This window comes from Dicentrarchus labrax, unplaced genomic scaffold (genome assembly GCF_905237075.1).
Source record: "Dicentrarchus labrax unplaced genomic scaffold, dlabrax2021, whole genome shotgun sequence".
NCBI lineage: Eukaryota > Metazoa > Chordata > Actinopteri > Moronidae > Dicentrarchus > Dicentrarchus labrax.
In genome coordinates this window covers 8,553,248-8,567,213 of record NW_026136724.1, presented here as the reverse complement: position 1 = coordinate 8,567,213, position 13,966 = coordinate 8,553,248, and the positions used below count along the sequence as shown (strand labels likewise).

The 13,966-nt window shown below is 40.1% G+C and overlaps 1 protein-coding gene across 2 annotated transcripts in view; it reads left to right on the top strand.

Annotated features, from left to right (window-relative positions):
- The first annotated feature begins 2,381 nt into the window (after positions 1–2,381).
- Positions 2,382–13,966, top strand: part of cerk (ceramide kinase) — a 39,317-nt gene continuing 27,732 nt past the window's right edge. Inside the window, exon 1 of one of the 2 annotated variants that reach the window (XM_051391872.1) lies at positions 2,382–2,681. In XM_051391872.1, coding sequence (XP_051247832.1) covers positions 2,483–2,681 — 199 coding nt within the window. In that variant the 5' untranslated portion in view covers positions 2,382–2,482. Of the gene's footprint in view, positions 2,682–5,193; positions 5,277–13,966 lie in introns of those variants that run through there. The other variant, XM_051391873.1, reaches the window with a different exon arrangement.

The following is a 13,966-nucleotide window of genomic DNA, read 5'->3' as shown; positions in this document are numbered from 1 at the left end:
ATTGGCTGCGTTCACGCTTCCTCGTTGTCAGCCAATCACAAGTGAGATCCGCCGTTAGGTGGCGTGAGAAGCTACTGACGTCATGGTCCGCTGTGTTTGATGTGTTGGCAGAAACTACGAGCTGTGTGTCAATCAAAAGAGGGGCCCGTCAGCATCAGGACCACAGGTAGGGAGAGGAGCATTATCAGTAGTTCATAGGTACAGTATATGCTGATGTATTTACAGTTTAGTAAGGTTTACTATTGTTTATATACCATAGTATACATACATTATTACTCAGACTCAAGTTTTTAAAGATGCCATGTTTAGATAATATAAAATAATATATGTTTGTATTGTTTGAGGCAATGATTATTACTGATCGTAGGTTTTAATTGCCATGTTTCTAATCATCAGCAAGCCAATTCATCAATTCACACTCCCTGGGGTGTGGGAGGTCAGGAACTAGATCATCATATAAATATGAATATGTACAATTATAGCTTACAGAAATGTATAATGTAGTGGTAAAGTGCTGTAGCATAGTCATATAGAGACACTGAATAAGAGTTTGTCTCTTTATAGGAGGGATAAACAGTTAGGATTAACCATGGGCCTGTTTTTTAAGCATTGTTCATAGAGTGCCCAAAGTTTCACAGGCACAGTGGAGAACATTCTTATATTTTTAAAATATGTTTATTTTTATTAAATTAAGAATAACATGTATTTAGACAATTTTCTTACTAGGGGAGATGTCATATTTCCTGTTGGTAAGTGAGGATTAACAGAGTTAGAGCATGTTAATCCTCATTTGACCCTTAAATATGAACATATGTTCTGTGTTGCACTGACAGAATAGAGATGATACTCACTCAGTACAGACTGTAGTCTGCTTTATTTATGTTTGAATATTTATTTTTTTTACACAAATGTGTTCTGGCCAGCTATGGGCCATATTATATTATTTACCTCTCTTAAGTTTATTTGACTTCATTTCAGCATCATGCAGTGTTCAAATAGTGTGCCTCTCACCATGTCAGGGTGTTACGTCATTTACATTGTTATCTACAGTAGATGATACAAAGTTTAAAGTTTAAAAAAGTTCTCTAGCCTGCACATGAGCAAAACGCACAAAATGTTATTAACCTTCGGGGGCCTGAACATGAAAATTCACTGTATATACAATATTAGAAGCGGATGGTTAACTTTGACAATACCTCCTCTAATTCCTCTCTTATTATCTGTCTCTCACTCTCTGTCACACACAGAAAGAAAGAGGCAAATACTGTATGTGCAGAAAGAAACAGGATAAACTATTACTGATATATTACTTACTCCATCTTAAAACCAGCCCAATTCCCACTGAGGTAAAAGCAGAGTTAAGGATGTTGTGCAGGACAAACCCATTTAAACCACAGTTTAGTCATCATTTGTGTTAATGTTGTTGTTGTTGTTTGCCTCACTGCTGTCTGAAGGTTATGAGAGGTTATAGTAATTATTCAACTCTTCAGTCTGGAACAGCGTGGAAGCACCTAACTGCTCTGAGTCATGCATTAGAGAGTATGTGTTTACTGACAGTGCTGATGCAGTGTTTGTTCCACAGGACTGAAGCAGACTACGCAAGGCGTGAGCTCTCACTCTGTCACTATTTCCTACTTCTGCCACGTCAGATGCTGTATAGGGCATTGGTTTGGGTTTGAGGAAGAATAAACTTGCCCAGCTTCTGCAGACATGTTTTGTTAGCACATTTAAGATTCAGTTACTTAAAGTAAACATTTCCCAAAACTCATAACACAGTTAGAAAAATGGGACTCTTTTTCTTTTTAATTATGATGAGGGTTCCAAAAGAGACAATAAACCAACCGTAATACATCAGTGAATTTTATTTAATTAGTATAAAAATACATTAGGCATTATTGCTTATCTTTAAGAAAACTTATTTTATTAATGCATATCTTATTATTATTATTATTATATTGTTTTTATCTTTATTGTATTCCATTGTATTTTTATATTATTTTGATGTTTTAATCCAGATTTAACAATGTAAAGCACTTTGTAACTTTGTTTTAAACAGTGCTGTATACATTATTATTATTATTATTATTATTATTATTGGTTTTGTACAGTTTTTGATGTGATAATAGGGTTACAAAGGATTGTTTTCTTGCCATAATGACTAGGTTCAGGATTTATTTAAAAAAAAAACAGCTTTTCAATGACAGTAATTCATTTTCAGGTTGCATAATACTGATCAGCTCTGCCTCATAAATGCAGACATCTCATTTATATGAAGCCTATTATCTCCGTTGTTTGCTTGTTGCGGGACAGCCCAGGATGAAAAGTAGGCCAGTTTCATTTCCACCGTGAAGTGAATCATCTTTCTTCACACACGATCTTGGGTTTGTAGTCCTCAGCTGGGAGTTCGGACCGACCGGCTCACTGCCTCCACACAGTCCAGACGCTCAGCGCGCTTTGTAACGCGGGCCGTAACAAAGTTGGGATGAGGAATGACCGGACGACAGCGCAACCAATGACACGACTGTGCGACGAAATGGACAATCAAAGCAGATTGCTGTCATCGAGGCTTTTCGAGAAGCACAGACAGGTAGAAGTTGTTCTAAATCGCAGTGTTTTGGCGTGGAAGGAAACTGAGAAGAGCAAGAAACGAAGCTCTGGAAGCAGCAGCCTTTCTGAAACAGGTAAGTCCTAACACAGAGAGGTTGAATGAGTTTGACTGCTGTGTCAGCTTTTGTTTCATGTCTTGAAACTTAAGAAACATATAGAATATTTAAACAAAAATCCTAAAAGGCCAAAACATCACAGGAATATATATAAATTGAACAACGTTGTTGTATTTAAACCTATATTTCCCTCTAGTAAATGGCAACCATCGTCCCCCCCATGCATAGTAAAGTCAGAAACAGCTGTCTTGCCACTCCGCACTCCTTATCAGGATCATGCACATGTTGGGGGAGACACAGCCGGGTCGTGCTGCTACTGTGGTGGAGGTCTGTACACTGACAAGAGCAGGTCACACAGGTGTGTCTTCAGTCAGAGATAATAAGAAAAGCTGTGTTTCTAACAAGCAAACACTAGTAGCGGGTTGAATGTTATTTAATATGTCACCCAGAAAGCAGCATTCATTATATTAACTCATTCACAAAGGGGGGGGTGTCTGCCCCAGTGAGCTTTAATAATTAACAAAATGTCTTTTTTTTAAAGGAGCTAAAAATTAACCTTGTTTTCAGTTTGGTCACTCTAAAGTTTTAGTTTATCCAGGAGAGTTTGATAAGCAGAATATTCTCCAAATATGTTGCTTATTGTTTGTGGACACCTGCTAACTTCCAGGTGTAACTGCTGCCTATCTAAGTGAGCTAGCTAGCGACCTGACAACATTGGGCTTGCTTGATTATGTTTAGAGTGAGGTAATATGGAATATATTCGACACATTTTGACAAAAAAAGCTTTATCTCTATCTATCTATCTATCTATCTATCTATCTATCTATCTATCTATCCAACTCCCATTCACAGACGAGCATTTAGTCATGAAAGAGTCTTCAGTGACAGGTCAGACCCATCGGCCGTTGGAGATGACTGTCTCATTGAGAGATACAGATTCTCAGGTGATGGACTAAGATATTTATGTAGGCTGCTGGGTCCAAAAATACAGCACCAGACGGCAGGAAGCCATGCTCTCACTGTACCACAGATGGTGTGTGTTACATTGAGATGTTTTGCAAGTGGGAGCTTCCTTTATTCTGTTGGGGATGCAGAGAACCTCAATAAAGGAACCATTTGCCGCACATATCCTGGCTTGGTGGGCCGCCCCCTGTGCCAGTTCTATGGGCTTTTTTTTTAACTGCTACAATCATACAGACATTCAACATGTCAGCAGACACCTAATCTATTCACCTCATTTGTTCACTGTTATCTACTTTATAGTCACTTACCAGCCTTCAAAATGGTCTTGTATTTAACTTTAACATTTTTAATGTAACTCGCTGCCAGGTCTTTTTATGGCCAGACAAGTTTGTTCTTTATGAATTGTTTGCACTTAATCATACTCTACATTTAAGTAACATGCACCTCTACCTGCCACATTTAAAGCAAAGTGTACAACAGTTGATTAGTGGACTTAAAGTAACTCCTTTAGTCCTTTTAATTGTAGCCTAATTATGACAGTTCCAGTGGAGCACTGTTTATTAATTGTCCAGTTTTGGACTACTTAAGCATTAAGCCGGTCCGCTGTTGTCTACCAGGCTTTCTCTCTTTCTTTAATTATGGCATTGGTATTGCCTTTTTTTCTTATATCTTTCACCTCTTCATAGAACTCCATCAGGAGCTGTTGTTCAGCGGCCGTGAAATATGAAGCGCGCCTCTTATCCATTCTGATGGTTTATGGCGATGGTGATTCTGTGAGCGATCGCGAGGTCTATTTCAGTATGCTGTGAACACGCACTTATCCCGACTATCCACACCTGGCTTAACATAGCCACGCCTTTTCATCGGCAAACGTGCAACCAATTAAGCCAGGATGCGCGAGCAGACTAGGTCATGCCGCGCTTGCTCAATTATCCTGGATTTCTTTATTCTACTTTTGTGCAATACCCCTCAGGGTCACAGTGAGCTGGAATCCCAGCATGCACTGGATTTAATGGTCTGTAACTTAAATTCTCTTTACGATAACTGTGGTTGTCAGCATTGCTCCAAATTTCGGTCCTTTCCATCCCTTGCGTCAGACAACTTCCACTTAATCCAGGCGTCCTTATAACCTCCCGAGGCTAATGTTTGTTCATCTAGATGAGTTCGCTGGTCTGCAATTACTGTACCGCATCAAGTAGAGTGATTACAGCCAGCGCTGCACACTTCTGTTTAAAACCTGGCCATTGACCTTCCTGGAAGTGGTATCAAGCGCCCTATAATAAATGCCCATAAAGACTTTCATTTATTGAGTCCATGTTCAACACGGCTACATCAGAATCCCCCCCCCCACATGGTCATTGTGACAAGAGCAGGTCACCAGCGTATAAATATATTTATTTATCTTATCCAGTCTTTGAGTGGAGCTTGGTTATCATTAGTAAGCAATATAGTCTAGTTAATCAGTGACTAGAAGACTGCAGGAATTTTCCCTAATGTCTTTGCACCTACCAAAGGTGCTTTTTTCCTTTTATAGGACAGCTGAAGATAGACCCGACAGGGGGTAGAGAGAGAAGGGTTGAAAGGGCCACAGGTCGGATCTGATCCATTGTAGCTGCTCAGCCTTTGTACATGGGGTGCCAGCTCTACCAGGTGAGCTGTTCAGCCGCCCCCAAAAGCAAAATATGTTCTATTTCTGGACTCGTGTTTTTCATGTTGTTAAATGACATCATGGACTGCAGATGCACATTCCACACTTCCCTCTGCGTGCAGTTCTTTCTCTGTGAGTTTACCGTACATAAGAGGCTGTACAATTTAGTAGCTGTCTGAGACTAATTGGTGAAATGTCCTTGAGATATTTATTCTGGAGTTGGCAGGGTTGTGTGGTGTTTCAATACTTAACTGCATGGTCACAGGTTAAGGGCCTGCGACAGCAGAAGTAATGCAAATTAAATCTGTCAGGAGTAGGATTATTTTTCTTTGTCGCTTACAACTTTTCCCAATTCAGTTTATTGAAAATATGAAATAAAAATGTGACAAGCTGGGATATCAGGGGAAATATAATAGATAGACGGTGACATGTTAGTTGGTACAAATCAAACATTTTCTATCAAGTAACATTTAGAAAGTTAAGAAAAATCAGCGAATCTGCAGCAGCACTGAGAAGACAGAAAAAGTTAATCCCAGCTGATAGCAGAAAATCATGCAGCGTGACTCAAATTTGACAGGTCTTCTTCTGCTCGTATTCTCCATTTTCTTTGCCTAATATATTTCAACCTGATGCACAAGTGCCATAAATGCCAAGAGGAATTGTTATGAGTGGTAAACATCACTCTGATCTTGATGCTTCAGACAACAATAGTGGACCTAACTGCTTGACATTTGAGTGGATTTGGTCGAATCAGAGCATCCGTCAGTCAGATGTGCTGAGTAGAGAACAAGACAGGGTATCCTAGCCAGGATTGTTATTTGTTTGCACACAGATTCACTCTCACAGACACACAAACAAAATCCAATCACTGAGATGGCATGGCCTCTGAGCCTAGAGCAAATCTTATGTCCACATAATGCCTGAGTCACTCCTCTGATACAACGCACGATCCCATCTTGGAGGAAAATCTAGAATAAATCATGGCATATGCTTTAGAGAGCGTCTCCCCTTTCCTCCAAATCACTATGCTTAGCGAGTAGTACTTCCTCAGGCCCTCTAAGCCTGGATATCTCTCGTGGCCAGAGGGGGGTTTTAGATATTTGCTTTCCCATATGGCAGAGCTGGATACAGATCCAACGCGTTACCGTCAGGGATTGACTTATAGAAATATGGGAAGTATTGGAAATCAGGCTGAAATAGGGTATCAGCATCACAGAATTTCCTCTGTAATAAAATCTGATAGCAAAATCCACAAGTAAAGAAGCTAAACAAAGCTACACCACTTTGTGCATCAGGCGCTCACAGAACTAAAGCAAGTCTCAAAGGTTTTTAGAAAAAGAAGACTACTGCCATGCTAGCAGCTCTGTGAGGTTAGGGTTGGCAGCTGAATTCTAAGCATCAGTTAGTTTAGCCTGTTAGCATGCTAACATTTGCTATTTAGCACCAAGCATAAAGTACAGACAAAGCTGATTGGAATGTCATTAGCTTTGCAGCCACATAGTCTTAAACCAAAGTATAGGCAAATTTAAATTTTGACCCGATGATTTATATAATTCATCCTGTGAGGAACACGAGTATTAGTTTAAAGGTGCCTTAAGCAACCAACTGAGATTCATTGTCTGGGGACCATGAATGTCTGGATAAATTGTTGTGCCTATCCATCCTGTAGCTATAGAGATATTTCACAGAATAAGTTAACATTTTGACCCTTTGGTAGTTCTAGTTGAAAAGTCAGGAGATCCACAAAGTCATTGAGCTTCATCCCCTGGGGACCATGAATAGTTGACATTTGACTAAAAAAACTAAAACGTCAACCTCATGGTGGCACTGGGGGATAAGTCAGGGCATCACCAAAGTCATTGGGGCCATCCTCTAGTGACTATGAAAGTTTGTAGCAAATTAAATTACAATTTATCTAACATTTGCTGAGATATTTTACTCAAACTGACATTGCCATGCTGCTAGAGTGGCTAGCAGCACATGAAAACTGAAATCCAGTGCATTTTGTGTTACAGGGTTACAAAAAAGTGTTAGTTTGCATTTTATATTGAAAATAATAACTTGTACTGACTGGTGCTTTTGGCATTGCTAGTAAATTAGCAGTATCACTGTACCCCTAGTGACCGTTCTCCTGTTATAGCTTCCACCTTTGCTGTCCTTTCCTCTCCATCTGTTTGCCTAAGCATTGGCTTTACAAACCCATTGTGCCTGGGAGAAATCCACGTCTTGTTTGACAGCTCACTGCCATGTGTACCCAGGCAGATCTGCGCTTTGTAATCTAAAGCTGGTGCTCAATGCACAGTCCTGTCTGTACATTGAGAGACGGCTGCAGAGGGAGGGAGAGAGATACAGAGGAATAAACACTGCCAGAAAACGACAGCTGGAGATTGGGTAAACTGTGGTTTCTACCGCATTACTGGCAGCAATACAGGCCCTTTCATTACATTGATTGTGTTTATTTACCTGCGGCATGGGTCAATAGGAGTAAAGAGTAGGACCTCTAAAGCTAATTACACAATGAATCAGTGACCTGAATGATGTGGTTGAGTGACAAAGAAGTGCACAACTACCCTCCCCATGGTAGGGCATCCACCTTGTTTGATAATGAAATATTGCAGCACAACACTTGCATACAACAAATATCCAACACGGGGCAAAATAGTTTAAGTTTAAGCATTAGGTTGCATCACCCCACATTAACAGTTTTATCAGTTTCACACTCTCAGTTAAATCTTATCCCCTCTCTTGCACCCGTGTTGCATGTCACTTGGAATGCAATTTGTAAAAGCAAAACAGGAATGACAAAAAAAACCCAACATAAATAGTGTGGAAACAGCTAAGAACGCAAGCTTTTCTTTAAGCTTGTGCTGGCTGGTCCTCTAACACATTGTCAGTGCCAAACCACAGTAACAATAAAGGGATTACATACTGATCCACTGTGTAAAGGGAGAGGTGCAGAGAACAACAGCAGAATATGAATATGATGACAGCTTGTTGTCACAGAACTAAAGGAAGGTGAGGCCCGGTGCTGTGCTGTCAGAGACATATACACAAACACAAAATCTCTTGTGCACACACACATGAATATATAGGATATACTGAGTTAAAATCAAATACTGTAAGATCATCTCCCAATCTATCACACGCTTCCTCATTTTACATATGGGCTGAGAGATCGTCTGGGGTTTCTTCAACACCAATGTGCGAAACGTTGAGGGTGTGACGAGGAATGCAGAAATGGTAATGAGGTGCAAACCAGTATTTTCAGTGAAATCCTGTCAGGTGGGATGCCACCCAGTTATAAGGAAGCAGGATAAGCGGGAACATGAATCTAATCAAAACATTCTTCCTAGATCAGTCATAATAGGCGCAGGTACCTACCATAAAGGTTCAAAATAGTGTCCCAAGTTTGTTCCAATTTAGTCTGAACTTAAGGTGCTGTTAACACATTGTAACAGGGGAACCCACCACCACAGAGACTGACCCTCAGCAGGGGTGCTTCCGGCTAGACTCCACAAAGGCACATTCACACCAGCATTTAAAATGGCCGAATTGTGTGCAGACACATTTTTCATGTCGAGTTCAGCTTTGGGGAAATTTGACACGCACGTTTGAACCTCAACCAAAAAGCAAGCTTGACAGCCCTGACCCTTGAGCCTGATCCAAGATATAGGACATAAACAAGAACAAATACGCCTTTTGAATTAACTGTGTGAATTTATTGTCCTGTTAGCAACAGAGCTAACAAGTTTGTTGACTGACCGTTCAATCAACCTTGTTTCTCTCTCTTAGCTGGACAAAAATTCCATAATAACCTCTCAGCACATTATACTTGTCTGAGTGAAACTGTAACTCCTGCACCTACTCTTGGCTCTGTTTTCAGGTTTTAGAAACTCTAGCTTGTGATGGGAGACTTAGGGCAATCCCAGGTCATTTCAGAGGTTCTTCTTGTTTTGGCAGGGCAAGCGACTCCTTCTGCTGACGTTTGAACTTGTGGGCTTGGTGGGAGAAGCTTAGCAGAGTGATACGAGGCAGCGTGAAGAGAGGTGGAAGGTTTTCAATAGGTTAGCACGGTTTTGCCAACAATCTTGTGTACAGAGAACCAGCTGTCATGACTTACTAGCGCCAGCTCATCCCTGTCTAGATAGCATAAGCCCACCAGCTGCAGTACTTCCCCAACTTACCCTACAAGTAGACACTATCTCTTGAAACCCTCCAGAGCCTAACATTTCACAAAGAAGTCCAAATAAATTTCAGTGTACCAAAATACAGTGGTAGGAAGCCTGTGAGGTATCTGTTTAACAAAACAGTTGGATTGTTTATCACTTGGGGGACATAGTAGTACTTTTAAAAGTATGAAAGGCAAAGATACAAAAATGTCTACCCCTGCCTTGCAAGAAGGGTACCATATCCATACCATATAAGGTTCCCCCCAATCTACAACCTTTTGTACACCAAAAGTTACAATTTGGCTCCACCTTTTCCTGAGTGTGCGTGTCTGCCAGAGTGAACAAGAGCTTATGAACCATGCTCTTGAATTACATGGTGGATAGTATTTCTACCAAAAGGGCTGAATTTAACTGACCTCTTAAGCTCCATTATGTTAACACAAAGATCCTCTTCCTTCTATTATCATAGGATACAATTATTGCAAACACCAGTGGCTCTCTATCCTCCTCGAGTACTGCTGGATTTTTAGCCTTCTAGGTAGTTAAAGGGCCACTTCATTGATTTTAAACTTTACGTCTATGCTCTTCTCATAATATGACACACTTAAGCAAACCACTACACTAGCATAGGCTGCTCTCTGGCAGACGGCAGGGTCTCCCAGATCATACACCTCGATGAGACACTGAAATAATCTCTTTGGTTAAACTGGTCACAGTCTGTTGACATAATGCAAACCTAAATTTAAGGAGTCACATGCCAAAAAGAATGGGAACCACTGGTGTGTACAATCATGTGCGATAAAATTCACAATCTGCACACTGGTCCTGGCCCTTTAACAGATTACAACGGCGCATCGCAGGTGTTAATCCATCTCATGTGGTTAGAATGGAAACCAGTAGCACCCTGAGCCCTGAGGACTTGGATGTTTCTGGCTCAGTAGAGAAAGGCCCTAACAATGCCAGAGTTAGGGATTACATTCACACTCGGGGCAAAGGAACGGACTGCCATTGCCAAAATTTGAGCTCCATTCCCTGTCTTGCACATTGATAGAGTTTCACATGCCAGGGTTAGCGAATCATTGTTTGGGTTGCTCCTTGTCCTCATTTCACGTGATTGTGTCTCTGAACTTGGACTTACCTTGCCAGGTTTCAGTTCAGGTTTCAGTTTCCTCATGTGAGAGGGTCATGTTGTTTACAGTCGTGTGCCAAAATGCATCTAATACAGATGTTGGACAATTATTTTGTGAATTTCACAACGATAAACATTAGAACCAAATGGATCTCAGTCCAGAGGTACAAAGGTTGTAATGTTATAGGAATAGTTGACATTTTAGGAATGCACTTATTCACTTTCTGGAAAAGGGAAAACAGCTAGCCTTGGTTCTGTCAAAAACAAAATTAACCTACTAGCAACTGTAAAGCTTAATAATTAGTACTAACATCTTGTTTGTCTAATTCATGTCAAATATGAAGTGTAAAAACAGCAGATTGTGGTTTTAGAGTATGCAAAACTATATCTTGGTTGGGTGCTGTGACGGAGTTTGTTGGTTTTTTTTCAGTCTATATGCTAAGCTAACCAGCTGCTGGCTGTAGCCACACATTTGGCATACATCATACTGGTTACTGTAGGTAACCAGCTTGTATGTAAGATAACCCTCTTTAATGGATATTAATAGTTCATTTGATAGTTATTGGTTGGGATGCACTGATACCACTTTATTTCACAAGGATACCTGCTGATACCGAATACTGATATGAGTACTTAATTATACCATTACAGTTCTAACAACAATGTTTTATTTCCATCAGATGTTCCTCACTTTCTGACTGTCACAAATTAAATGTTGTTGTAAAAGTTGCTTAAAATATCTCCAAACTGCTGACAGTACTTCTCCTCTGCCTACCTTATGCAACATTGCACTGCTGTAAAGCGGTAACGGAGTAGTTTTATGATTACAATTATAAGTAAATTAGCACATTGATACTGCCAACGCGGCCTCAGGCGTTAAAATACCACGCCAGCAGGAGTCACGTTCAGCCTACGTCTTTATAAACAATACGTCAGAGATTAATCTTTCATTCAAAACTTGCATAAAGAACTCGGCTGTGACTTAAAATGAAAACAGTGATATCAATATCTCCTGGCAATTTCAAGTGTTTACACTGGGCTCGGCTAGGAATCATGAGTCAGTAACACAAACACAAAGTGCCACACTTGAGGTCACACTAATTTAATCACTTATGCCTTCAATATTGTTGAAGCATCAATATTAATGTTTGTTTTTAATTTTGTGCTATAAATCTGGGTTGCCAGATTGGAGATGCTGGCGCCCGTCTTCCTTAACTTAGACTGATAGCTGAAGCAGCAGTAATGTGAAGTACCAAGCCACAGACTTTGAATTCTTACAGTAATGAAAAACAAGTAAATGATTAAAAAAAAAGCTAAATGCATAATTGCTACTCATTCAAAAATGATTGCAGAAATGGAAGCTAGACATAGACTTTTACGTTACCCTAAATGACACCAGTTCTCTTTATCAGTGTTCTTAGGTTTCATCTTAGCTTTGCAGCAACAAAACAAACATTTGAACACTTTCTTCCAAGTGCAGAGGAAGCTCCAGACATTAGAAAATAACCCTTTTTCTCCCCAGTTCCTAAAAAGCTGACTTTTTCGCAGGTAGCAGACCTCTCCGGCTCACACTAACTCACTGAGCCCTGTGGTATGAATAGGCAGCACACACAATGCCTGACTACCAGTGCTAAGATTCTTTTCAAGCACAAAGAAAAGTATGTCAGAGCAGAGCAGAGAGGATCTGCCTTGTATGGCCAAGGGCTTAGCATGTAGCTTAGGGACTGCACTGAGCTAAAAAGTAGGGAATTTGTGTGTGGCTATGTGTGGGATTATTGTGTACTTGTGTGTGCATATCTGAGCTTGTGTGTATGTTTATGCCTGTATGAGTATGAGTATGAGTATTAGTATTAGTATGAGTATGAGTGTGTGTGTGTGTGTGTGTGTGTGTGTGTGTGTGTGTGAGTGTGTGAGTGTGTGAGTGTGTGTGTGTGTGTGTGTGGGGCAGGGTTATTGGAGCAGTGTTAGAATGTGGGAATGTCAGCTATTGTTTCCAGTTTCTTCCCTAACACAGTTCACTGGGATTGTTGGCTTTGAGCTTGTTTCCGGGGTTAATTTGGCCAAGTTGTTCAAAGGACAGACCTGACTGGAGACGCCGCCTGTGCTGACTCAATGATGAATGTGGGCTTTTTGTCCTTGACAGAAGTAGATTTGCCTACCACGCTAACATTGAGAAAATATTTCATGCATTTTTCATTTTGTTCATCGTAAACCGGAGAGCTTAAGATAACAGACATGTAAATATGTAAGATACAAGATAAGATATTCTAATATATTCCACTGAGTGTTTTGGCACAATTCGGGTACAAGTTTGGTGCTCAGATATGAAATAAACAGCAAATGCAAGATTTCTTGTTGAATTATCTCAAATCTAATATAATGTGTTGTAATCTTGGGTTCACTACAACTATAATTGCCACTATCAACACATAACACTTAAGATAATCTGCTTTTGCTTATCTGTATACACTTGCATGAAATGATTTTTGACATGTTAGACCATCCTCCTCAATACACTGTGTCCATTTTGTCAGCACATCTCAGTGATAAGTCTGTATCAGTATATCATGTTGCCCAACAGAAACATCAGTAAAAGTAATATCTCCCGGCTGGGTTTTACTTTTCAAAATGTCATGCAGGTGCGTAAAAGGTGTGCTTAAATCAACATCTTAAAGCATGAACTTCCCCAATGATCTGTTTGTGTAAGATACTCCCTTAAAACCCACTGTAAACATCCACAGTAGTTGGTCTGTGTGATATATATTTACCTAAATCTCATTGTCAATAATGAGACTTTTTGACATATGGCAGTAGGAAAAGCACCGTCACGTTAGTTGTGTTTAGCCGAATGAGCTTCATGGTCCTGGTACTGCTTATCCTAGTTCCCTGTCACACTTGCATGGCTTACTGGGACACCTGAATAGAACCGGAGCTATTGTTAATGTTATTAGAAAGCCCTGTGCTTTTCATAATATGACAAGTCCAAAAGTATATGTATATATGTATGTATATATAAAATATCTATCTGAAGGTTGCTAACCTTAGCTAACCTTAGCCACTATAAGCTACTGGTCATACCAGGGTTAGGGCTATAATGGGCTATAATGCTATAGCACAAATCTCTTCACTCTAATAGATTAAGCAAAGCTACATTTTATTGCCTACGAACAGTTAAAGGCAATAATACATACATTGTAACGCATTACAGTGATATGATTACCCAATATATTGAGCTTGGGGGTCGACTTTTTTGCATTTTTATCAGGAGTTTGATGGAAGGTCAGTTTGGAAAGACTGGTCCAGTACATGTTAGCTTAACAAAGAAACTGGGCTACCAAAAGTGGAGGAATGAGACTCCCGACAACTCCAAATGTATCTTTTTTACATGTTGTGT